We start from the raw sequence: 25,638 nt of genomic DNA, 5'->3' as shown, positions 1-25,638 counted from the left end.
CGGGCTTTCACTGCCATGGCCTGAGTTCAATCCCTGGTCGGGGAACTGAGATCCCTGCAAGCCATGAGGTACGACCCAAAAAAAAAAAAAAAAAAAAAAATTGAGTGAATCAATAAGTATTTTAAAAACCAGGGCATTTAAGAGACTTGATATTACCAAGAAATAGATAATAAAAGTTTTCATATGTAGGTTAGAAATCTGCGTATGCTAGTTTTTATATATTATGTTAATATATATTTATAAATATATATTTATATTTTATAATTTGTATAGGAAGACAAGAAGCAATAGAAAGGGAGACAGTAGTAAATTAATAAATGTTAGTGGTACCGGAGTATAGATTACTTATGCTTCATCAGAGTTTAGTTCAGTTAATCCCATTAGTAATTTATTCATTAAATTCCATTTTAAATTTGTATTAGGTTCATTAAATTTGGCAAACATACTATAACAACTCTATTCTAGTGGTGGTGTCTCTTAATTTTCAGAAGAAAAGTACCATGTTACCATGTCATGGGAATCAGAAAGTTATATTTTCTGATATCTGTTGAGTAATTTTCATATATCTATATCTATATGTATCAGGAATTATTAGTTAATAGTCTTGGTTTCACAGAATAGCTCTTCCCTCACCTAATATAGGTAAAGAATTGCTTAGCATTCACTTTATTATATCTTGAAGTTATGAAAGCTAAGAATTAGAAGAGCAAGGAACAATTGTTTAAGTACTCAGGTTAAGAGGTAATAATAAAAACTTAACTCTGAAATTGCATCTAAAATTCTCGTAAGAAACCTAAATTGAAACTAGGTTAAATCTCTGTAGTAAAATGGACATGTCTACTTCTGTTACCAATAGAGATAAGAATAGAAAGTTTTCTTAAGTTCTTAAAGTTAGCTAAACCTGCACATTTCAGAAAACAGCATTTTTATCACATTTATAGTAAATCAGTTATCTGTGTACTGAACCAAATTTCTCAACCTTAATTTAGTAGGATGTCTTTTTAGGTGATGTTTGAAGCCTTCTCTTTTTGCTATAAGAAGATTGGACACTTAGATTTAGCATCAAAATTTTTATAAAGTTCCTATTATCTAAGTTCAAGTTAAGTAAGACGTGTGTGTGTTTTTAAATAGTACATTTCTCCTTTAGTAGGATGAATACTATGAAATGTCATAAGGAATTTAAATATAATAAATATCAACATTATTTCACTTTAAATAATTTACCAATTTACTTCCAGATCTTTGATGCTTTTAAATCTCGACTTCATGATTCCAATAGTAAAGTAAACCTGGTGGCTCTAGAAACAATGCACAAAATGATTCCTTTGCTTAGAGACAACTTATCTCCTATAATCAACATGCTCATCCCAGCAATAGTAGATAACAATCTGAATTCCAAGAATCCAGGCATCTATGCTGCTGCCACAAATGTTGTTCAGGCACTGAGTCAGCATGTAGGTAAGAAATCTTACTTTGGCATTCAAATTATTTTGGCTTTACTTTCGTATTTTCTGATTCTACACATTTTCTATAATGCTGAAAACCTAGCTGTTAAATTTTTGTCAATTAATGTTGTGACAGAATTTTTTTATTTTCTCAGTAACAGTTTTAATTATTTTTAGTGATTAAATACCATCCCATTAAATTGACTTTCTCTTCCCTTCTTTTTGACTTTTTCAATTCTTATTTTCTACCTCAACTTCATATCTGATACAAAATTAACTCAAAATGGATCACAGATTTAAATGTAAAATTTAACTGTAAAACTTTCAGAACACATGAGAAAATCCTTAGGACCTATGCTTGGTGAAAAAAAAGAAAAAAAGTATGATCCAAAAAAAGTCCATAACTTGGACTTCATCAAAATGTAAAACATTTACTTTGCAAAAGACCTTATTTTTTTTACATGAAAATATTTATTTTTGTGTTACAAAAACAAAAATAAATCCAAGCAGATAATGAAATAAACATATTTTTTAAGTGTCCCATCCTGGGCTCTCTGTCCTAGAAGTTAGTAAACAGTTCAAGTTTAGGTTGCTTCATACTTGTTCTGGATGCTATGAGGTCTCCATCTTAGAACCATATTTCTGTAGTTTAGCTTGTAACTAATTGGACAAGTCATCCTCTGTGTCATCATCCCAATTATCCTCCCAGACAAACTGCAGATTTGGAGGAAATATTTGCAAACCACATATCTGATAAATACGCATATCTAGAATATATAAAAAACTCTTGGGAATTCCCTGGCGGTCCAGTGATTAGGACTCCGTGCTTCCACTGTAAGGGGGCCTGGGTTCGATCCCTGGTCGGGGAACTAAGATCCTGCAAGCCGTGCGGTACGGCCCGGCAAACGAACAAACAAACTAATTAATTAATTAATTAATTAATTAATAATAAATAAATAAATAAAAAATAAAGAAGTCTTAAAACTCAACATTAAAAAAAAATCTAATTAGAAGATGGGCAAAAGATGTGAAGAAACACTTGTATGGATGGCAAGTAAACACATGAAAAGATGTTTAACATCCCCAGTCATTAGGGAAATGCAAATACAAATTAAGACCATAATCATTACACAAGTGTATTAGTCTTTTCGGGTAGTTAAAACAAACTACCACAGCCTGGGTGGCTTAAAAACAACAAACACTTATTTCTCACAGTTCTGGAGCCTGGGAAGTCCAAGATCAAGGCACCAGCAGATTTGGTGTTGAGTGAGGGCCCTCTTCCTGGTTTATAAATAGCCATCTTCTGGCTGTGTCCTCACATGGTGGAAGGGGCAAGGGAGCTCTTTGGGGCCTCTTTTATAAAGACACTAATCCCATTCCCATAGAATAGTTCCCATAGAATAGTTCTGTATCTTAATTGTACTGATAGTTTCACAAATCTATACATGTGATAAAATGACTTAGAATTATATACACATATTGTACCAGTGTCAGATTCCTTGTTTAGATGTGTACTATAATCATGTAAGATGTAACATTTGGGTGAAAGTACACAAGACCTCTCTGTACTGTCTTTGCAACTTCCTGTGAAACTATGAAATTAGAGATTTGAAAAAAATCAGTAAAGGTAAAAACTATCCCCAAAATTTCAATTCTTTTTTTTTTTTTTTGATAAACCTATGTACTATCATTTGGAATAAGATGCCTAGGAGATAGGCAGTTCTTTCTCTTTTTTATACCATATGACAGCTCCTTTAATATTCTGTGAGGTATTTTTATTTCTCATTTGCTGTAAGAATATTACTCTGTTAAGGTTTTATAGAGAATTTTAAAAAGTGTTTAACTATGTAGATTAAATCTTTCTAACACATTTGCGTTCACTTGCATGGATTTTTTTTCCTTTCAATGCTATGTAATGGAAAATAAATAAGATCTTGTAACTCTTTAAACATGTGTCTCTGTGTTATTCTTTTTGTTTAGATAATTACTTACTTCTACAGCCATTTTGCACAAAAGCCCAGTTTTTAAATGGAAAGGCAAAACAGGATATGACCGAAAAGCTTGCTGGTAAATATGTTTAAATTGTTATTTCTAAAGAAATAATTTATTGACTAAGGATAAACTGATGGACATTTCAATTAAATTTTAGGATAGCTACCAAACTCAATATCATTATCCAAGAAGTAGAAATAAATTGTATAATGATCCAAAAGGGGACCTTTTAAGACTTTTACCCAAAAATTTTCTTCAAAAGAATTTTATTCCTCTTTTCCCCAGTAAGTGTTTAGTCTTCTTGTTAGTAGAAGTAAACAGGATAAATAAAAAGACATTAAAATCAAATATTGGTACAGATGGAAAATACTATTTCAAATTATGTATTTAATGAAAGGTCCATGAGTTAAAACTGTATATGTCTTGATTTAACTACATTTGGAAAACTGAGATGAATTTTTGGTTTGGTTTCTGTCTTTACTACTTTTGCCTGTCATATATAGATTTCTAATACTGAAGATCCCAGTCTTTGGGAGCAAAGTTTCTGACTTTACTTTTTTTTAAGATACCAAACATTTCAGGGCAAATGGCATAGGGAAGAAGCTTAGTTTATTTTATATGCTTTTTAATTCTCAGAACTCGAATTTGTTTCTTTTTTAAACCTCACTGTTTACCATATTTTTGTGTTTCAGATATTGTTACGGAACTTTATCAAAGGAAGCCCCATGCCACAGAACAGAAAGTGTTGGTTGTTTTATGGCATCTCTTAGGGAACATGACAAATAGTGGCTCGCTGCCTGGAGCTGGAGGAAATATACGCACAGCCACAGCTAAATTATCAAAAGCACTTTTTACACAGATGGGTCAGAATCTGTTAAATCAGGCTGCATCTCAACCATCACATATAAAAAAGAGTTTAGAAGAATTGCTTGATATGCCAATTTGAAATGAATTACGAATTTTTGATGAAATATGATGAACAAAACTGTTTACATGATGACAAATGGAAGTTTTTTAAAGTTAGATTTTCAGTGCCTGCACTTCTCATCCCGTAAATTAAGTCAATAGCTATTTTTATTTGCAGCTTATGAGTACACATCTGTCCTATATCAACCCTATCACTTGCACCCATCACACAAAAATCTAAAATAATATAATCTAATATTCATGAAATCTGAGGCATGTGGAATGAATCCAATTTTAATATTTTTGAGAAAAGTCCTGCTCATTTGCACTATTTTATAGAAACTGAAATTTGTTGCCCTATATGTACAATTAGACTTTTAATTAAAAATATACTTTTTATTATGTAATCATGTTTTGCTATGGCTCATTACTCAGCCTTATTTTATGAAGTGGAAGAAAAGTCACTGAACTATGTTATCACAAACTAAGTTTTGTGTGCTATTTGTGAAAAACATGTATTTCTGAAATCAGTCTGCTAATATGATTGTGCAGTATTAGCTTGCTTTTGCTGCTGTGTTAATGTGATATATTTGCTTACCATTTGGGTTTAATCATCTATATAATTGTGAAATTTAACAAGTTATAATAAAGCATGACGACCAAAGTTTTAGAAAACATTTAAACATTTTAAATGCACGTTTAAGAAAACGTGTTGAATGTAATTTCCCTATTTTTGTGTGCAAGCACTAAATTTTATTTCTATATGTCCTGACATTTATAAAGGTGTTATTTTGCTGCCCAGTTGTGTAATTCTCAAATATAGTGCCAGGTCTTCTATAGCTTTTCTCAGAATTCTTGGGCAACAAGTACTGTATGCATCTTAAAAAAGAAAAGGAATGTTATAAAATAAAAGGATTTATTTCTGTAGATGTGTGAGAGGTGTCCTATTTTTCCAACTCCGTATTTGTTAAAATGGGGAAAATATGTATTATGATATTGACCTATCATTTTCACTTGTTATACTTGATACAATATTGACCTATCTCTATTGACCTAACAATAGACCTGGGTTATAGTTCTAGCTTTACAGAAAATTCACTCTGTGACCTTGGGCAAGTCACTTGCCAGATTTAGGCCTCAATTTTCTCATCTCTAAAATGTGAGGACTGGACTAGATGATTTTTAAGGTTCCATTTTGCTCTAAAATTCTGTGATTCTATGTTGTAGTTTACTCTAAGATCACTTTATTACAATTGTGAACTACCTTCATTCTTTTTCACTTCTGTGTCACTGACTAGTTTTCTAACGTATTGATATTTGGCTACTTTTAAAATTGTGATTCTTTGTATTATCTGCAGTTTCTGAGGAAAAAAGCAAAAAAAAAAAGTTTGAAGCTAATCTGAAAGAGTAAAGATGTGGCTACTTTTTCTGTTTAAATACACTGTTTTATAATTAAATACATACTTTTAAAATTCCTTTTCTTCTAAATGTATTTTATTATGTTCCTATAATTTAGGTCCAAAGTTGGCAAACATTTTCTGTAAAGGACCAGAAAATAAATATTTTTGGCTTTGTAAGCCACAGATTCTGGCATATTCTTTGTTTTTGTTTTTTTACAGCCCTTTAAAAATGTAAAAAAATTCTTGGCTCAGGCCTCTGGCATAGTTTGCCAACACCTGGCTTAGATTCTTTTGACTTCAGTTGTAACGCTGAAATCATTATTAAATTTTGCTTCAACCTTTGTGATATTCATTATTGAAACAATAGTTACAGATTCTAAATTTTATTAATTTTTACCACTGCCCTTGTTTCATTGCAAATGTGCCTAGTAAATTTGCATTGATTGATTGCTGGATATATTGAAATACATAAATGTCAAAGGCCAAAGAAGAGCACTATGTTATATAAAGCTTAATCATCCCTTCTTTTCAGTAGATATAGTTTGAATTTTGCATTGAAAAAAGTACAGTAAATATATCGCTGCTAATAATGTGGAAACTTTACTTCACATAATCTGTGTGTTTTTATTATAAAGAAAATAGCCATAATGTAACAGAGTCCCATGCCTAAAAGTTTTTTCTCTATATTAGTAACTTCTTGATATTGAGCACTCAGAAGTCTAGCATTCTGTTGCCAAGAACTGTTACCAACCCAGAAATCAAAAAGAATTGGAGACTGATCACTGATGGAAAGAACTAAAGAAAAGCTGAAGGCTTGAATAAGTTGAAATAAAGGAATTTGGTTTTTTTTTACAAGCAGTGATAGTGATAAAAGTCTAACCCCACCAGCACTGCAACTAAAAAATAAACAAAAAATTTAAATGGCATATTTACCCAATGGAATTGATAGCATATATTTACTAAAAATGTTAATCATTTTAATCACAGGGCCATGTTCACAATGTGTTAAAGGGAAAAAGCCTGACTACAAAACACAGTGTCTCTATTTATTAAATATATACACACAGAGAAAACAGAACTGGAATTATATACACTGACATGTTAATGGTGGTAATCTGTGGGTAAAGAAGTTATTTTAATATTTTCAGGGTACTATTCTACAATTTCTATTTTTTCAGAAATGAGCAACATGTATTGCCTGTGTAATAAACATTAAATTACAATATGGTAATCTGAAGAGAATCTGAAAATAAGGGTAACGTGAAGAGAAGAAAACATGGCAAAGAAGAGACAGTAGTGAATATCAAAGTGCTAAGGGAGGTAGACAGTGATACGACTAGAAGAGAGATGAGAAGAAAGGGAAGCAAGAAATTGTGAAGGTAAAGAGCGTTAAGACTTCGATTCAGAAAGCATGGATTTGGAACCCAGGTTTACTATTACTTGTTAAACCTTACATATATATCCTGCAGTTGGTGTGAGGTACAAAATTAACATGGGATTATGTATAAGAAAGCATTTGTAAACCTCAAATTCTGTACAAAGGTAACTTATTCCCAGCAGCAAATGAAGTTGAGGAGAGATGGGCAGAAACCCTACAGAAATCTTTAGAGCCAAGATAAGCTAACCCTACTTATTTCATTGCTGGTTAGGAGGTTAAATACATCAAGCGAAGGCAAAATCATTTAAGTACTATATCAACATTAATGAATTCAAGTCTCATAATGTGTTCTGTAAAAGAGTACCTAAATTCATACTTAAACTCTTCTCTGGGCAACAATGGGATAAACACAGATTTCAAAGTGAATTGTAGGTTTAGCAAATAGTCTTTTTTTCTTTTTCTTTTTAAATACTGGAGCATGGAATGTGTGAGACAGTTGTTACGTAAGATGAAGACAATGGTGTGGTATGACCAGTCTTGAATTTGTTCACCTCTATGAATATACTGGGTGCCTTGGCCTATACTGGGTGCTGAATAAATAGTACTTGAGTAAAATGTTATATACGTTTGAAATTTATTCTGGAGCAATGTTTTCAAGGGTGGAGGTGGTGTATTTTAAAAGTTAACTAGTAGAAGAGGGATAGTTGGATGGAAACACCGATCCAAAGGCCTCCTGTGGCAAATGGATTTCATAGGATGTCCCAGCCTAATGGATAGATAAGGTCTGCCTGTTCAATGTGTTGAAAAAGATTGTGAGGTTCTAGCAAGTTTCAATAGGAAAGAGTATAGTGATCTACTTACTATCCAGGGCTCAGAGCCAGATTCTAGATAGTAAAGGTCTAAAGAATAGTATAACAGAAGGAGTGAGAATTGAAAGAATAGATCCGAAAGGTATTCTGATGGCAGGACTGACTAAATTGATGACATACTTAGATTTGGAACATAAAGGAGTCAAAGTTAAAGAAGTTTCTCACACTAGAGACGGGTGAATGCTGATGCCATTAACTGAAATGGAGAACACTGGAGGAGAAGCAGGTGGTGGAGAAAAGAGGAATGTAATGCTTTCAGACCCCTGTGAGAGAACAGACTCTGAAGGCAGTTCTGAATTTATTGATTGATTGATTTACTGATTGATTGATTTATGGCAGCACCGCCAGGCCTGTGGGATCTTAGTTCCTCGACTAGGGATCGAACTGGGCCATCGGCAGTGAAAGCACAGAGTGCTAACCACTGGACCGCCAGGGGATTCCCGGCAGAGTTCTGAATTTAAATTACAGCTCTACATTTATTAAATCTATGGCCAAGAGGATAAAAAGAAAGGAAGGAGGAAGGAGGGAAGGGAAGAGAAGAAAGAGAAAAGGAAAAAAAACCCAACTGGCATGAGCAAAAAGGAAAATTTTTTTTATTGATGCTTATAACAGAAGTCAATGTCTCTGGCTTCAAAGCTGGCTTGATTCAGGCTCAAATAATGTCTAGAACTAGTTTCTCCTTCACCCATAGAAACAGCCAATTTCTCTTTATGTCTCGTTGACAAGAACTGGGTCACCCCTTCTATCCGTCAATCATTCATTGGCAAAATCATTCATTGGAATGGGATTACCACAATTGGTTTGTATTGATTATGATTCAACTCCTGGAGTTGGGCACATTATTACCTGATACCTGAAGAAAAAAAAAAAACTTTAAAAAGCAAAATATATACCTAACACAGCAATATGAATATACTTAAAAGAGTAGTATGGGGCTTCCCTGGTGGTTAAGAATCTGCCAGCCAATGCAGGGGACACAGGTTCGAGCCCTGGTCCGGGAAGATCCCACATGCCGCGGAGCAACTAAGCCCATGTGCCACAACTACTGAGCCTGTGCTCTAGAGCCCGAGAGCCACAACTACTAAGACCGCGTGCCACAACTACTGAAGCCCGCACGCCTAGAGCCCGTGCTCTGCAACAAGAGAAGCCACCGCAATGAGAAGCCCATTCACTGCAACGAAGAGTAGCCCCTGCTTACTGCAACTAGAGAGAGCCCGTGTGCAGCAACGAAGAATAGCCCCCGCTTGCTGCAACTAGAGAGAGCCCACGTGCAGCAACGAAGATCCAACACAGCCAAAAATAAAGAAAAAAAAAAAAAGAGTAGTATGTATGAATATACTTGGAATACATAAACAGTAGCTAAACAGCAATACACATACACACACAATATATATTTGCAAATATCAGCAATCTCTTTCACAAGCTGTTCATGGTACCCCAGTTGATTTAGCTATTAAAGCCTGAAAATTCAATCACCCTGAAAGAATAACCCCTATCCTCTTCTTGCATTCACATTATTCTCTTTTTGCAGCATTATTTGTGAAGAATGTAGAAATTTCCTAGTCCTTAACTTATAACATAACACACAGCCTTACTTCAATTTTGCAACATACTATATCCAACTCTCCATGTCTAGTAAAAGATACAATCCATAATGAAAATGTAGGTATCATGATTTTTAATGGGCAAAATAACAGTATCATAACCCAGGCTTGTGGGATCAGAGAAGATATCTTTAAGGAAGCAACATTTCAAATAAGTTCTGAAGATTGAGTTATTCGACAATGAGAAAAGAAAGGAAAAGCACATTCTAAGTACCTGCAAAGATCAGGAACTAAGAAGATGAAAGAAGTCAAGCTTCCATGTGTCACAGTGAGCAGGACAGAGAGGTTCCAGATAAAGCAGAGGTAAGAACAAGAACAAAATGGTAAACGTAAGGATTTGGATTTTTATCCCCTAGGACCTGCTATAGGAAGTCATGACCAATTACAGATACAGTTTCATAGCCCTGTGACAAGAGAACAAAAAGGCTTGGAATAGGGAAATTGGGGCTGGGGTGGGGGAAATTAAAATGCAAATCTCCCTCTTTCTTTCATTTTGACATTTCTACAGCTGGGAAACCATTACACAGATTAACAATTTAATAAATTATTCAGGGGACTACCCTGGTGGTCCAGTGGGTAAGACTCTGGGCTCCCAATGCAGGGGGCCTGGGTTCAATCCTTGGTCAGGGAACTAGATCCCACATGCATGCTGCAACTAAGAAGCCCACATACCGCAACTAAACGATCCCGTATGGCGCAAAGAAGACCCAGTGCAGCCAAAATAAATAATAAAATAAAAAATAAATTATTCAGAAATTGGAGCATTGTTGGATCCAAATAACTCTCAGGAAGACTGAACTGAGGCGATACCATTTGAACTAAATCTCACAGATCATGTAATAGTAGAGAGGGACAATATCCATATTGTGTTTGGATTTAAATCTCCTAGAGCCACAATTTTATTTGCTTTAACCAGTAAGAAAGAACATTAAATACAGGAGTCTAAATGTTTTGAACTAATACAAAAGCCACCACTATTTAATGATGGATTTATTTATGACGTAAATGAACAAATAGCATTCCCTAGAGAAAATATGTTCTGTAAATTAAATGAGCCATGTGGTGTTTTATGAGCTTTTTCATTGCATGCTACATTTTGAACAGAATAAACAGGAATCTTTACTGAATAGCCCAGAAAGAAGCTGTGACTAACACTGGGTATAAGAAATTTTTTGCTCTTTTATCAGTCACAGTCCCAGAAGGAAATACATGGCTTATCAACATCAGGGTAATTTGAGAAGTGGTTAATGAGGGACTATTTACAATAGTTTAGGGAAACCTGGAATCTGGAAGAAGAAAGTGATACGGAGACCGCATGGAAGGAGCTAGGGGAATAAATACTCTGACCTCACTCCTCCCTTCTGTTCTTCCAGGACCGTGTTGGCCAGACCCAACCAGAAACCAGGGAGCAAAGGTCAAGATAGAGAAGGGTGGACAGTTGATTTGGAGAGGCAAATGGAAGAAATCCATTACATTAATAAACAACACCTTTTCCCATCTGTCCCAACTTTTTGTTCTGTTTCTGAATCACCTGACTTTAAACACTGTATTCTAGAACTTGCCACCCTGTAAACTGCACTATTTGGTATAATATCTTTTTTTTCTTCCCAAAGCTTATAATTGTGACATACAATTTCTTTTAAAGTCAACTAAAGCTACATCAAGTAAAAAAAAAAAAAAAATAAGTTTTCACCTGTGAGGAGAGCAAGCACTGTAGACAGGAAAACACACTGAAAGGTCGAGACACATAAAAGGGACATAGACACTTAAAAGGGAACAGTGGGTTTTGTAAATTTATGGGAAGGCAGAAACCAGTAAGAGGGCTGGTGTTATTACGAAGGACTATATTTTCAATGCTAAAATGTTTAGGTTTTTCTTAAAAGCATTGGGGGAAACCAGTGAAGGTTTTTAAGCAGGACCGTGAAAGCAATAGCACTGGTTTGAAAGGTTAAGATGTAGAAAACCAGATAAAGGGAAACAATGAATCTGCAGTGAATAAAGCTGAAGAAGCAGGTAGAGTTTTAGAAAATGGCTCTTAGAGGAGATGAGAATCTCAAAGATAATCTTATTTACTGATGAAGAATTTGAAACTACTTTAGGAAAGTTTGAAAAGAACCAGGAGAGGAGTGAAAGCTGTGGCACTCAGAGCCACTGAATGACAGTGTTTGTGGCAAAGTCTGCATGCCTTCCCAATATATCAGAGACCCTTAACTGCTCCTTCCCATAGTGAACATAAACGTCACTGGTTACACCAGTAAAAAGCATGGCTGCACTGTCAGAGAATTCAAAAACGTTAGCTTGAAGAGTAGAAGAGGCAATGGAAAGGGAAAGCTGCAACTAGATGAAGTTTGATGTAAGTGAAAGATAAGACTGGTTTTGATATTTGGAAGCAAAGGGGCTGTTGAGGGGATTTATGATTAACAGGGTAATAGAAAACATCATCTTGCAGAGAAATATTTCTGGAAGCAGACAGATTCCAGAGGAGGAAATTGCAGCCCAGTTGTGATACTATTGAATCTTGAACAAGCGATTGCCTTGGTAAATGGTTGGTGAATTCAGGAACCTCGAAATATAAACAGGAGAGAGGCCAGATTTGAAAAAAAAAAAAAAAAGTTTTTTTTTTTAAACTGAGGATGGGAGTACAGCTGAAGAGTACTGCTAAGATTGTCAAAATAGTGCAGCCTTCATTTGTCCAGGGAATAATTTTACATATCCCTTTAATAATCAGTTCCTCAAGCCCCTAACTCCACTATTGTTTCACCTTCAGGAAACCTGGGTGGACCCCGAGTCCAAACCATCGTGAGATTTAGGAGTTTAAGGCTGAATTTCTGACCATTTTTAGGTAGAGGCGTGAAGCCTAGGCAGTTGTTTGCCCAAAAATAGTAACAGTATTCTTCTTTGACTGGGCGGGGCGCTGTCTGTATTAAAAATCAGGGGTGTGGAAGGCGCTGAACACTCTCATTCTGCTCTGCAAGTCCCCGCAGAGGAGGAAAAACTGGATTGGAGCAGCGGCCCCGCCCTCCGTGGCGGCGGGGCGGGGAATGGGGCGGGGCTGGGCGAGGTGGGGCTGGGCTGGGCAAGGCGTGGCCGGGCAGGACCGGCCCCCGCCGATCCCGCGGAGGGCGAGGCCTGCGCGCTGCGCAGCCACGTGACTTCCTCGCCTCCGGGGACACCGACGCATGCGCGCCGCACTCTCGACTAGGCGGCTGTGGCGGTGGTGGCGTCTGCTGTGGTGTCTGTGGGGACAGAGACGGTGGAAGTGCCCTCTTCGGCTCGGTTGGCCCAGATTGCGGCTCATGGCATTGAGTGGCATCCATCGTCAGGTCAGCTGGGGCGGGCGCCTTGGAATTGGCCGGAGGGGGTGGTACGCGGGGAAGCAAGGGGCCTGCCTTGTTTCAGGCCGCGCTGAGGCTGCGGCCTCCCTCTCCCGCCCTGTTTGAGGCCTGCCTTGGCCTCGGGGCCCAGCTGTCCATCCCTTCTCCTTCCCACCTGTTGGGTGGAGCGGTGCGAGGTTTCTTTTCTTAGACCACACGTTTCTCTGCCGGTGCTTCAGGACGGGAGGGGAAATGTGGGCCTCCACTTTGATTTAGGAAGAGGTTTGGGGGTAAGTCTGAAGCCCATGCTTTCCCGAGAGTTCGGAATCACTGTGGCTGGGACGACTGGAAGTGGAAGGGACCCAGAGGATTGGGAGAATATAATACAAATTGTGTTAAACTTTTAGGCGCCTTGTAGGGCGCGTTTCGCGTTCTAACCAAAGCCACACTCTGGGACCCTGAGTCACAGCACCCCAAAGATCAGCTAAAGCTTTTGGCAGGATAGGGTAGAAGCAGAAAAACCAAACATTAAAGAATAATGTTTACCTTCTGTAGCCAGAGACCAACACTGGTATTTTTCTCGTTCCAAAAAATCACATCTTTAAGTTAATTAGTAGTACTGCTCTTAATGTGTTATTAAGTACCATATTATGTACTATATTTATGCCTACTAAAATTTTAGTTTAATATTCATGTTGCCTTTTCTTTGAGGACATCAGGTTATTTGGCAACTGATCCTTGTTCAGAAATATGTAACACTTTTCTTTTTACAGTTGCAAAGGTTGAAACCTAAGAAAGCAAGTTTCATACAGGGAAATATGAAACTCATGTTGGAACTTAAGTGTTTTTGGCTTGGAGAGCTTAAGTGGATTGAAAAAAACAAGCAACTACTGTCAGGTGTCCCTCCCCACCCCCCCCTTTATAACCTCATTCTAAAATTGCAAAAGTTGGAATTTTCCACTCTTCAGCCTCTGGTAGGGATAAAGTGAAGAAAGGAGTTGTACTAAAGAAGACAAGTTTTTAAGATTGTGAAGTCTGGAATAATTAGGGGTTACCAAAGATGGCTAATTAGTAGGTGGTGAGAGATATTTGAAGTGAGAATTGAAATGCAGAATTTTTTTAGTGTCAGAATATTTGGTAGTGTTTTTACTTGCTTACTTGTAGTTGAATACGGGAAAGATAAAAAGTGTGTGTGTGGCTTTTTTTCAAGAGAAAGATTAGTAGATATAAATTACTATGTATAAAATAGATAAACAAGGTCCTACTGTATAGCACAGGGAACTGCATTCAATATTTTGTAATAACCTAAAAAAAAGAAGAGAGAGAAAGAACAGAAACTTCTGTGGTATGCTAACAAATAATTCTGCATAAAACATAGGATTTTAATTTTTTTTTTGAAAAGTAGCCAAAGGGGGAAGAAAGTAGTTCCAGCCAAATGGTGTTTTTTTTTTTTTTCAAAGACCAAAGATGATAGAAACATTTATGTAAATAAAGTCCAGTTTCTGGAACATAGTAAGTGCTTAATACGTGGAAACTTTAAAAAGGTCAATCTGTGAACATTCTGCTCAGCCTCTGAAAACAATTTCCAAAACCAGTGGTTATGATAGCCTCTTTTCTTCTAAACACTTTGAGTCTTCAAATTGGCTTATGTGTGGATGAGGCACAGAGTGACTTCTGGATTGCAGAGCTAGTTGATTTGCAGTACTCAAACTCCTGACTTTCAGTCCTTAGTGATGACTTCAGATTTTTATGTGTTGCCCTCTTTATGAAAAGAATAATCAGTGGTATGATTTTGAGTACCTCTGTCAGCATAAATGCCTTTAGAGAGATAGAAAAGAAGGTAATAGATCAGACTTCTCATTTTTAATTGAGTATGGGTTATTTAAGTCATCCTCCAAAAGAGCTTTTAAATTTTAAGATGGCATGCTGAATTGTTAGATGTATGTCATAACTGAACTAAAACTTGAACTGTATGAACTTGATGTAGAACTGTATTTTTTCATGTACTGCATATTCACTTTTAATATATCATGTTTTCTTTTATACTTGTGGACTTTATGTCTCTCATATGGTTTTATATATGAAAGTACAGAGTAGTAAAAGGGCATCGACTGGCTTGGTGAATTGAGAAAAGGAGGAAACTTTTGTTATTCTGAGAGAATAGCATGAGCCCAGGCTCAGGCAAGAGAATGTGTTGGCCTCTGTAAATGACAGTAAGGAATACTGTAGGATTAATACGTTAGAAAAGTTAAATTGGGACCAGATACAGCATTCAAGTCTTTCAACAAATATTTATTGTGCTGTTTTATACTAGACACTATTTTAGGTTCTAGGGACATAGTAGTGAACAAAACCAAGGGCCCTGTTCTCACTGAATTTAATATTCTAATAATATTAATTTATCTGTAGCAATAGTGTAGCAATGTTTTTCAGATTTTTTGACTGCAACCCATAATAGGATGTACATGTAACATTTCAATCCAATAATCCAATAGTTGAATTCTGTGTGTATTTCAACAGTATGCCCTTAACGTGTGCATTGCACTCTGATGTATTTTTTTACTCTGTATTTTTCCTTTAAAAAAAAATAAGCTGGTTTGAAGCATTCTGAATAATGTTTGAAAAACATTATTCAAGAGGGGAGAGAATAATTATTTATATTGTAACAGTAGCAGTATAAAAGAAGAGGATAGTTAATCTTTATAGCAAGGTATGTGTGATTATTTGTGGATGAGGTTTAGAGAGGTTAAGTAACTTGCTCAAAGTTCCCTAATGAGAAACTGGGCCAGATCTTTAATTCAGTTCTATCAGGCTCTAAAGCCCAAGCACTTTATTATACAACTCTCCAATTGATTATGAAAATAATAAACTAGGACTCTGGGTGGAGGGTAAGGCCTGTGATGCTTTTTGTTTATTATACAATGAATTAAGTGCGTACTAGGCCTGCGTGTGTACTGTATCTCTACGTATTTGTAGACCTGGGTCTTATTCTCAGGGAATTTGAGACAAGGGAAGATAGACATTGAATGAGTATCACAAATGTGATGTGTGCTATGGGGAAAAAGGATGCTATGGAAGCATCATTGGGGGAACCTAACTAATTTGGGGGGTATGGGAATACTTTTCTGGAAGGGATGTTTAAATGTGCCCAGATTAATGAGTGGGCTTCAGTTAGGTTGAAAGCTCTGAGTGGGAGTGTGGGGGTGAGGTACAGGGGTGGGAGAGCATTCCAGGTAGAAGAAACTGCATACACTAAGACCTTGAAGCTGAAATGAGCTGAACTGGAAAACACAACAAAACTAGGTGACTGTGATATGTCAGTAAAGGGCAAGAAGAGAGAGCCTTTCAGGGAGGAAGTCCTCATTACTGTTGGATGCCGTGAAGAGTAGATCAGAAAGATGAATCAGAACATGTCCAGTTGGATTTATAAACAAGGAAATTGTGATCTTGGGGGAATTTCAGAGTAGTGATAAAGAAGAATCCAAATTTACGAGTAAATGGAGGGTGTAGAAGTAGACGACTTCATTGTCTTCCCGTTGTACTTGGAACAAAATCCGAATCCTTAACATAGCTTATGATTGCCCTTTGGTTGTTTATAAGCTAAATTATAGTATGTATATTATAAATTATTATATAAAAGATGAGAGATATTTTTACATGTTTGAAGGCTAATGGAAGTAATATATACTGAGAGAAACTGATAAGGAGAGAGTGAAGATAATTTAAGAAGCAACATTCTTTTTTTTTTTTTTTAATTAATTAATTAATTTTTTTTGGCTGTGTTGGGTTTTCGTTGCTGCGCGCGGGCTTTCTCTAGTTGCGGCGAGCGGGGGCTACTCTTCGTTGCGGTGCACGGGCTTTCTCATTGCAGTGGCTTCTCTCATTGTGGAGCACGGGCTCTAGGCGTGCGGGCTTCAGTAGTTGCGGCACGCGGGCTCAGTAGTTGTGGCTCACGGGCTCTAGAGCACAGGCTCAGTAGTTGTGGCACACGAGCTTGTGGGATCTTCCCGGACCAGGGATCAAACCTGTGTCCCCTGCATTGGCAGGCGGATTCTCAACCACTGCGCCACCAGGGAAGCCCAAGAAGCAACATTCTTGAGAAGATGGGTGGGAGAAGTGATCCAAGTCATGAGTTCAGGGTTTGACCTTTTGTAGCAGCAGAGATACTTCATCCATTGTGACCAAGGTAAGGAGGAGGACAAATAATATAGCTGTTATGAGAGTGCTATAATAGAGGTGCAGAACAAATACTTAGAGAGCAAAAGACACATGATGGTTATGTATTTCAACTTTTATAGGAGTGCTATAATAGGGGTACAGGACAAATACTTTGAGAGCAAAAGGGAGGGAAGATTATACAAGAGGTGAGGGAAAACTCTTAGAGGAAAACATAGGCAGAACAACACTTTTCAGGATGAATTGCAGCAATATCTTTTTGGATCCACCTCCTAAAATAAGGAAAATAAAAACAAAAATAAACAATTGGGACCTAATTAAACTTAAAAGCTTTTGCACAGCAAAGGAAACCGTAAATAAAATGCAAAGACAGCCCACAGAATGGGAGAAAATATTTGCAAACAATGTGACCAACAAGGTATTAATCTCCAAAATATACAAACAGCTCATGCAGCTCAATATTAGAAAAACAAACAACCCAGTCAAAAAATGGGCAGAAGATCTTTTCTCCAAAGAAGACATACAGGTGGCCAAAAAGCACGTGAAAGGATGCTCAACATTTCTAATTATTAGAGAAATGCAAATCAAAACTACAGTGAGGTATCACCTCAACACTGGTCAGAATGGCCATCATCAAAAAGTCTACAGACAATAAATGCTGGAGAGGGTGTGGAGAAAAGGGAACTGTCCTACACTGTTGGTGGGAATGTAAATTGGTACAGCTACTATGGAGAGCAGTATGGAGGTGCCTTAAAAAACTACAAATAGAGCTGCCATATGATCCAGCAAAAGCACTCCTGGGCATGTATCTGGAGAAAACCATAATTTGAAAAGATACATGCACCCCAGTGTTCATTGCGGCACTATTAACAATAGCCAACACATGGAAGTAACCTAAATGTCCATGGACAGAGGAATGGTTAAAGAAGATGTGGTACATATCAGTGGAATATTACTCAGCCATAAAAAAGAATGAAATAATGCCATTTGCAGCAACATGCCTAGACCTAGAGATTATCATACTAAGTGAAGTTAAGTCAGACAGAGAAAAACAAATATCATATGATATGTCTTATATATGGAATCTAAAAAATGATACAAATGAACTTATTTACAAAGTAGAAATAGACTCACAGACATAGAAAACAAACTTTCGGTTACCAAAGGGGAAAGGTGAGGGGGAAGAGATAAATTAGAAGGTTGGGGTTAACATATACACGCTACATATGTAAAATAGATAATCAACAGGGCCTACTGTACACCACAGGGAAACTACTCAATACTTTGTGATAACCTATATGGGAAAAGAATCTGAAAAAGAATAGATGTATGTATATATATAACTAAATCACTTTGCTGTACATCTGAAACTAACATACACGTTGTAAATCAACTATACTCCAATATAAAATAGAAATTTCAAAAAATAATAAAAAATAGAAGAGGTGAGGGGATTGGGAGACTGGTAACATAATAGATTTACTTCTTGGAGGTATAAAGAATTTTAAGAAGGAAATAGGGCATTAATGGAGATCTAGGAGGATAAAGCCTGACCCACCGTTGGTTGTGGCAGCTAGGTCACTATGAGAAATCAGTATTTTCATCGGAGTGATATGGGCTGGACTACCTAGTGTACTAACAAATGGTTATTTTCTTAGGAAAAATACTGCAGTAGAACATGCTTGTTCATGATTAATTCTTTCATATGGCCTTTAAAAAATTATTTCCAATGATAGAAATGTTACTTATTCTTACATATTTCTCTTTTAGCCAATAACTTTGTAAGTCTAATACTTCTAATAATTTGCCTGTAGATTCATCATTATTTCTTGAGAAAATTCTAGAATATTTTCTTTTAAACATAGGTCAAAGCTATGCTTAATTTTAAGGTTTATGCTACATACTGAATTTTGAGAATATAACCCAAAGGAAATTGCTTTTTACAAATAGGCATTTACATGAGGGAGTTTACTGTGATATACTTAGTAAAGACAAATCTTAGAAAGAAGTCAAGTCAAATTGAGGAAATTTAAGCAAATCCAGCCATACTGCCCTTTTTGCTGATCTGTTTTTCTGTGAACGTGCCAGACAAGGCACTTACTTATCTCAGAACTTGCTCCTTCTGCTGCCTGTAATTTTCTTCCTCCAGACAGCTGCATGACTGGCTTTCTTACTACCTCATCCTCTCTTTTGTTTTGTTCTTAGCACTTGGTACCACATACATATTAGAAATGTAGTTAGATAAAAAAAGTCTCTATCTCCCCACTGGAATGTCGGCTCCTTGAGAGCAGGGACTTTGTTTCATTCACAGCTAAATTTCCAGTGCTTAGAATAGTAGTGTCTGACACACAGAATTAGCTCATTAAATATCTGTTGAATGAATATTATTACACTAGGAAATGATATTGGTTAGAGATTTTTAAAAATACTAAATAAAAGGGGTTCAGCATAGAGTAATTTGCATACCTAAATTCAGTAAAATAAGTGAAAAATATAAATCAGATAAAGTAAAAAAGAAATAAAATAGAATAAACCCAAAAGGGTAAAGAACAGAAGAGGAGGTATCAACAGATGAGAATTCAGTGTTTTGGAAGAAAGCAGATGGACCAGTTTTAACTGATTAACTTAGGTTTTCATTTTTTTGCGTTCAGCTCTGTGCCTGCAGAGAGGGAAGTTAATAAGAAACAAGATGGATATTCCCACAAAATCCCAGAAAGGCTCCGGAATTTCAGGTTCCAAGGGCCTCTGAAGATGGGAGTGCTGAATGCAACTAAAAATTGTAAGATTTGTGGGCTTCCCTGGTGGTGCAGTGGTTGGGAGTCTGCCTGCCAATGCAGGGGACACGGGTTCGAGCCCTGGTCTGGGAAGATCCCACATGCCGCGGAGCAACTAGGCCCGTGAGCCACAATTACTGAGCCTGCGCGTCTGGAGCCTGCGCTCCACAACAAGAGAGGCCGCGATAATGACAAGCCCGCACACCGCGATGAAGAGTGGTCCCCACTTGCCACAACTAGAGAAAGCCCTCGCACAGAAACGAAGACCCAACACAGCCATAAATTAAATAAATAAATAAATAATTAAAAAAAAATTGTAAGATTTGTTAAAAGTCTAGAGTAGTTTAGACCCTAGATTTTCCTTCTCCATCTAGCATAGCCAGCAGAAAACTGGATGTTCGTTATTTGAAGAGGACGAAAGCAGAGAAGTTGGCACAGCTGGTGGGGGATGGGGCAGGGGTGAAGGGTCTTAGCGAAAATGGGAAGTTGAATGAAAGTTTATATATTGAATGGTGAAATCATCAGCCCTGTTTGTCTTCTTTGTTGCCAGAATGCTTGTTGCCTTACTTAAGTAAGTCAACAAAGAAAAAGATTTTATTATAAATGAGATTCAACCAAGGGGACAAGTGAAAGGAATTCCTTGGATCGAAATGAAGAGACAAACCTAGACAGGACAAGCCAGTCTAAATTGTTGCAGAAGATTAGATGGTTTCAGAAAGGATGGCTCTGGAAGGGAAAATAGAATTGATAAGTATGAGTGACAATTGTTTTTGAAGGACCTTTATGAGACCTCAAGGATGTGGGGTCATTTTTCAAAGGCAACGAAACATATGAAAATGAGGAAAGATTTAAAGAAAGAGAAGCAAGCAAATGTAATTGTAGTGTACAAGATAGCTTGAAAAAAATGTTTACCTGGTCATAATAATGTAAACTTGAATATTGATTTAAGCCCAACCTGATATAACTGTATTGGGAGCACATGAGAGGAAAGCTGTGCATGTATAATAACTAAACCCGTATCTTCTCTAATAGCAAAAAAGATCTAAAATGGAAAAGTCAAGAAATAAATGCCTTCAGATAAATGCTGTGTTGATTACCAGTTTTTTGAAGTTAAAGTCAACAGATTTATTTCTTCCTCCTCTTAAAACCTCTGCAAAACAAATTCTAAATGCATTGTAAAGTTCATTTTTATTTTTGTTATTAATTTTAAAGTATAACACCTTAAGTTTGGATAATAATTTCCAGGGAATTAATTGTTTGCAGTGGTATCTTCATTTATGTGAATTTATAGTTTTTAAGACTTTCACATGCTTTTATCTCATCCGAAGTTTTCAATAGCCCTGTGAAGCTGATAATACAAGTATTGCTAGTCTTATTTGGAAGTGAGGAAAGTAAGACTGACCTAGAATCTCATGCTATTAAGGGAGAGAAGTAGGACTCACCCTCCTCTACCCCTTTGTTCTTTCTATATTTACCACACTATACTTTGTCTTTTTATGGTGAAAGAAAGATCTGGAAATTCTAATTCCTAGTCTCTTGTATTTTGTCTTTCTAATTTAGTTATAGCTTAGCTGTCTTCTTCCTTTAAAAAAAAAAAGCTTTATTGTGGTAAAAACACATAAAATTTACCTTAATCTTTTTTTTTTTTTTTTTTTGCCATGCTGCGCAGCATGTAGGATCTTAGTCTCCACCCCCCACCAGCCCCGAATAGGGATCAAACCCGCGCCCCCTCCAGTGGAAGTGCAGCGTCTTAACCACTGGACCACCAGGGGAGTCCCTTCTTAACCATTTTTAAGTGTACAGTTCAGTAGTGTTGTGTATATTCACGTGGTTTAACAGATTTCCAGAACTTTTTCATCTTACAAATCTGAAACTATACCCATTAAAACAACAACTCCTCTTTTCCCCCTCTCTCTAGTTCCTCATAACCACCATTTAGCTTTCTCTTTCTATGAATTGGACAACTCTAGATACCCCATATAAATAGAATCATGTAGTACTTGTCTTTTTGCGACTGTCTTATTTCACTTAGCATAATGACCTCAAGGTTCATCCATGTAGTGTATGACAGGATTTCCTTCATTTTAAAGACTGATGATATTCCATTATATATATATATCACATTTTATTTACTTCTTCATCTGTTGGTGGACATTTGGGTTGCTACTTTGGTGGTTGTGGATAGTGCGGCTATGAACATGGGTATACAGATAGCTCTTTGATACCTGGCTTTCAGTTAGTTTGGATGTATACTCAAGTGGGATTTTTGTTTTTGTTTTTAATATTTTTTTATTTTGGCTGTGCTAGGTTTTAGTTGCAGCACGTGGGATCTTCATGGATGTGTGTGGGATCTTCATTGAGGCTTGCGGGATCTTTTAGTTGTGACATGCAGGATGTAGTTCCCTGACCAGGGATTGAACCTGGGCCCCCTGCATTGGGAGCGCGGAGTCTTAACCACTGGACCACCAGGGAAGTCCCTGGGATTTTTGGATTATATGGTAGCTCTATTTTTAATATTTTGAGGCAACTCCATTTGATTTTCTGTGCCATTTTATAATCCCACAGTTAGTGCACAAAGGTTCCAGTTTCACCTCATCCTTGACAAAACTTGTTATTTTCTGGGTTTTTTGGATAGTAGCCATCCTAATCGGTGTTGACGTGATATCTCACTGTGAATTTGATTTGTATTTCTGTGATAATTAGTGATGTTGAGCATCTTTTCATGTGCTTGTTGGCCATTTGTTTATCATCCTTGGAGAAATGTCTATTTAAGTCGTTTTTTTATTTTTTAATTGAGTGTTCAGTTATGGGAGTTCTTTATTCTGTATATTAACTACTAATCAGATGTAAGATTTACAAATATTTCCTCCTCTTCTGCTGTTTGTCTTTTTTTTTTTTTAATTATTTATTTTTATTTATTTATTTATTTATGGCTGTGCTGGGTCTTCGTCTCTGTGCGAGGACCTTCTCCAGTTGCGGCAAGTGGGGGCCACTCTTCATCGCGATGCGCGGGCCTCTCACTATCACGGCTTCTCCTGTTGCGGAGCACAGGCTCCAGACGCGCAGGCTCAGTAATTGTGGCCCACCGGCCCAGTTGCGCCGTGGCACGCGGGATCTTCCCAGACCAGGGCTCGAACCTGTGTCCCCTGCATTGGCAGGCAGACTCTCAACCACTGCGCCACCAGGGAAGCCCTGCTGTTTGTCTTTTAAGTGTGTTGATTGTGTCCTTTGATGCATGAAACTTTTAGTTTGATGTAGCCCCATTTGTCTGTTTTTGCTTTTGTTGCCTGTGCTTTTGGTATCATAGCCAAGAAATCATTGCCAAGTCCAATATCATGAAGCTTTTCCCGTATGTTTTCTTCTAGGAGTTTTATAGTTTTAGGTTTTACGTTTAGATTTTTAATCTATTTTGGGTTAACTTTTGTATATGCTGTAAGATAAGGATTCAGCTTCATTCTTTTGCATGTGAATATCCAGTTTTCCTAGCACCATTTGTTAAAGAGACTGTCCTTTCCCCATTGAGTGAACTTGGGACCCTTGTCCAACATTTATTTCTGGGCTTTCTGTTCTATTGGTCTGTTTGTCTTTATGCCAATACCACACTGTTGTTTTCTTCCTTTTGATAGTTGTTTTTTACCCCTTTGCCATTTTATGTTGCTAGTTGGAAGTTATTGGTGGTTGTTAAGAATAAACTGGTACTAGTAATTGCCACATTATGAAGTATATGTTAGAATAACTTACTAAAAAATAACTTTAGTGTATTTTTCTTTTGGCCATGTAATTTTTTGAAGTAATCAGAAAAATGATCTCCCTAAGGGTAAGGCTGGCGTTCTTAACTCTTTTTATAACACTGTAATTGGAGGGTGTGGAGTAATTGATCATTTCTGAAGTTCCAGGGGTGTGGTAAATTTGCTGATTCCAGAAGAAACCCTTATGTCCCACTTAAGTATGCAGTTAGAATAGGACAGGTAATAAATGAATCAGAATGTATCAACTAACAACTTTCCATTTGTTTTTTTGACAGTATGCTTTGAAAAAAAGATACAAAATAATGACTAAATTGTATCTGGAAAATTAGTCTTCAAATGTGTCTTTTCTTTAAAGGAGGGGGCAGAAGAGACCAAAATAAGTTGAAAGGCTTCTGCGCCTTTTCCTAGGGTCTCAACTGGTAAACTTGGAAAAGTTTATGACAATAATCAGTCATTCAAGTAGAAGGGAATTATTTTTTCTGGTAGTCTAATATTGAAACTTTGGGATTGTCCTTTATCGTGTACCAACTAGATTTGGTTGTATTATTTCTTCTCAGATTCCTCTTGCTCTCCACGCTGCTTACTTTCATTTCACTTCCCCAATGCAGACCCTCTTCATTCTGGTCAGTCTTATTTCCTTCTTGTCTTGGAACCAGTCCTAATTTGCGTCTTCTTGTCTACTGTTAATAAGAAGGGTTGTTCTGTCAAGCCAAGTGGGCTATTCGCTATTTTGGAATAATTTATCGTTCTTTCGCTATTGTTCCAAAATCTATAGTTTTTCAAAGTGAAGACCAAATTCTGTATTTCATGAAGGTTTGCTAGATGCCTATAATTTTCAATTGATTTTTCTAAACTTTGACTTCGTTTCATTTGAAATTTTGTCTGTCCCTCTAATTGTTTTGCATGTTTTTTTTATCGCTCTCCAACTACTAATAGTTAATAAGCCTTAGAATGAGGACCTTATCTTACACCTGTGTATTCTCTACAAGGAATGTAGTATAGTGCTGGATATGCATCAAGTGTTGAAAACTTTTTTTTGTCCCCACCTGACCTTCCCCCACTTTCCTTCTTCTCCTTTCCCTCTTCTTCTTCTTCTCCTTTTTAAAAAATATTCCCTAGATTTACCTGGTTATAACTAATTCTTCCAGTGGCATTCAGCCTCAAAGTTCACTTGATTTAACATTATAAATTTATCCTTTCTTGGGAAAAAATTTGCTTCATACTGCATTTTGAAATAATGGACATATTTTAAAATCCAGATTTCAAATCTACATGACAATTTAAAAGATGCCTTCAATACACACAGAAAAAGCTAAAACTAGTAAGAAGACAAACTCAAAAATGTTTTACAATGTGTGTCATTTTCTAGTTTACAGAGAGCTTGTGCAAACCATTCATAAAAAATGCAGTAGAAAATATAGACAGGGCTTCCCTGGTGGTGCAGTAGTTAAGAATCCGCCTGCCAATGCAGGGGACACAAGTTCAAGCCCAGGTCCAGGAAGATCCCACATGCCGCGGAGCAACTAAGCCCGTGCACCACAACTACTGAGCCTGCGCTCTAGAGCCTACAAGCCACAACTACCGAAGCCTGCACACCTAGAGCCCGTGATCCGCCACAAGAGAAGCCACCGCAATGAGAAGCCCACGCACCACAACGAAGAGTAGCCCCCACTCGCCACAACTAGAGAAAGCCCACGTGCAGCAACAAAGACCCAACTCAGCCAAAAATAAATAAATAAAAAAATAAATAAATTGGAAAAAAGAAAATATAGACAAAGGATGTGAAATAGTATTTAAGGGAAAAAAAGGAAATTCAACATCCTTGTAGTTAAAGAAGTGCACATCAAAATGAGGTACTACTCTCTTTTTTCCTTTTTTTAATCAGATGAGCAAAAATTGTTTCATGATACCTAGTGCTGACAAGAGGAGATGGAAAAATGGACATTCTCATGTCCATATCTCATTAGTGGGTTAGTTAGGAATGCATTTTCCTGCAGGTAATAGAAAAACTCATCTATTGATACTAGTTTA

General features: G+C 36.8%; 2 protein-coding genes across 7 annotated transcripts in view; both read left to right on the top strand.

The window, feature by feature from the left end:
* TOGARAM1 (TOG array regulator of axonemal microtubules 1) overlaps positions 1-5,270 on the top strand; it is a 76,692-nt gene extending 71,422 nt beyond the window's left edge. For both annotated transcript variants that reach the window (XM_082383796.1, XM_082383797.1), the window contains exons 19-21: positions 1,239-1,458; positions 3,426-3,512; positions 4,130-5,270. In XM_082383796.1, the coding sequence (XP_082239922.1) occupies positions 1,239-1,458; positions 3,426-3,512; positions 4,130-4,383 (561 nt within the window). In that variant the 3' untranslated portion in view covers positions 4,384-5,270. The remainder of the gene's footprint in view (positions 1-1,238; positions 1,459-3,425; positions 3,513-4,129) is intronic.
* Positions 5,271-12,758: 7,488 nt separating this feature from the next.
* The window catches only part of PRPF39 (pre-mRNA processing factor 39), a 36,800-nt gene continuing 23,920 nt past the window's right edge, over positions 12,759-25,638 (top strand). For 3 of the 5 annotated variants that reach the window (XM_082383812.1, XM_082383816.1, XM_082383810.1), the window contains exon 1: positions 12,759-12,917. The gene's annotated coding sequence lies outside the window, so the exon portion shown is untranslated. Of the gene's footprint in view, positions 12,918-21,595; positions 25,461-25,638 lie in introns of those variants that run through there. The other 2 variants (XM_082383813.1, XM_082383811.1) reach the window with 2 other exon arrangements.

The sequence above is a fragment of the Balaenoptera borealis genome, assembly GCF_965194805.1.
Source record: "Balaenoptera borealis genome assembly, chromosome: 3".
Taxonomy (NCBI): domain Eukaryota; kingdom Metazoa; phylum Chordata; class Mammalia; order Artiodactyla; family Balaenopteridae; genus Balaenoptera; species Balaenoptera borealis.
This window is presented reverse-complemented; position numbering and strand designations above follow the sequence as displayed.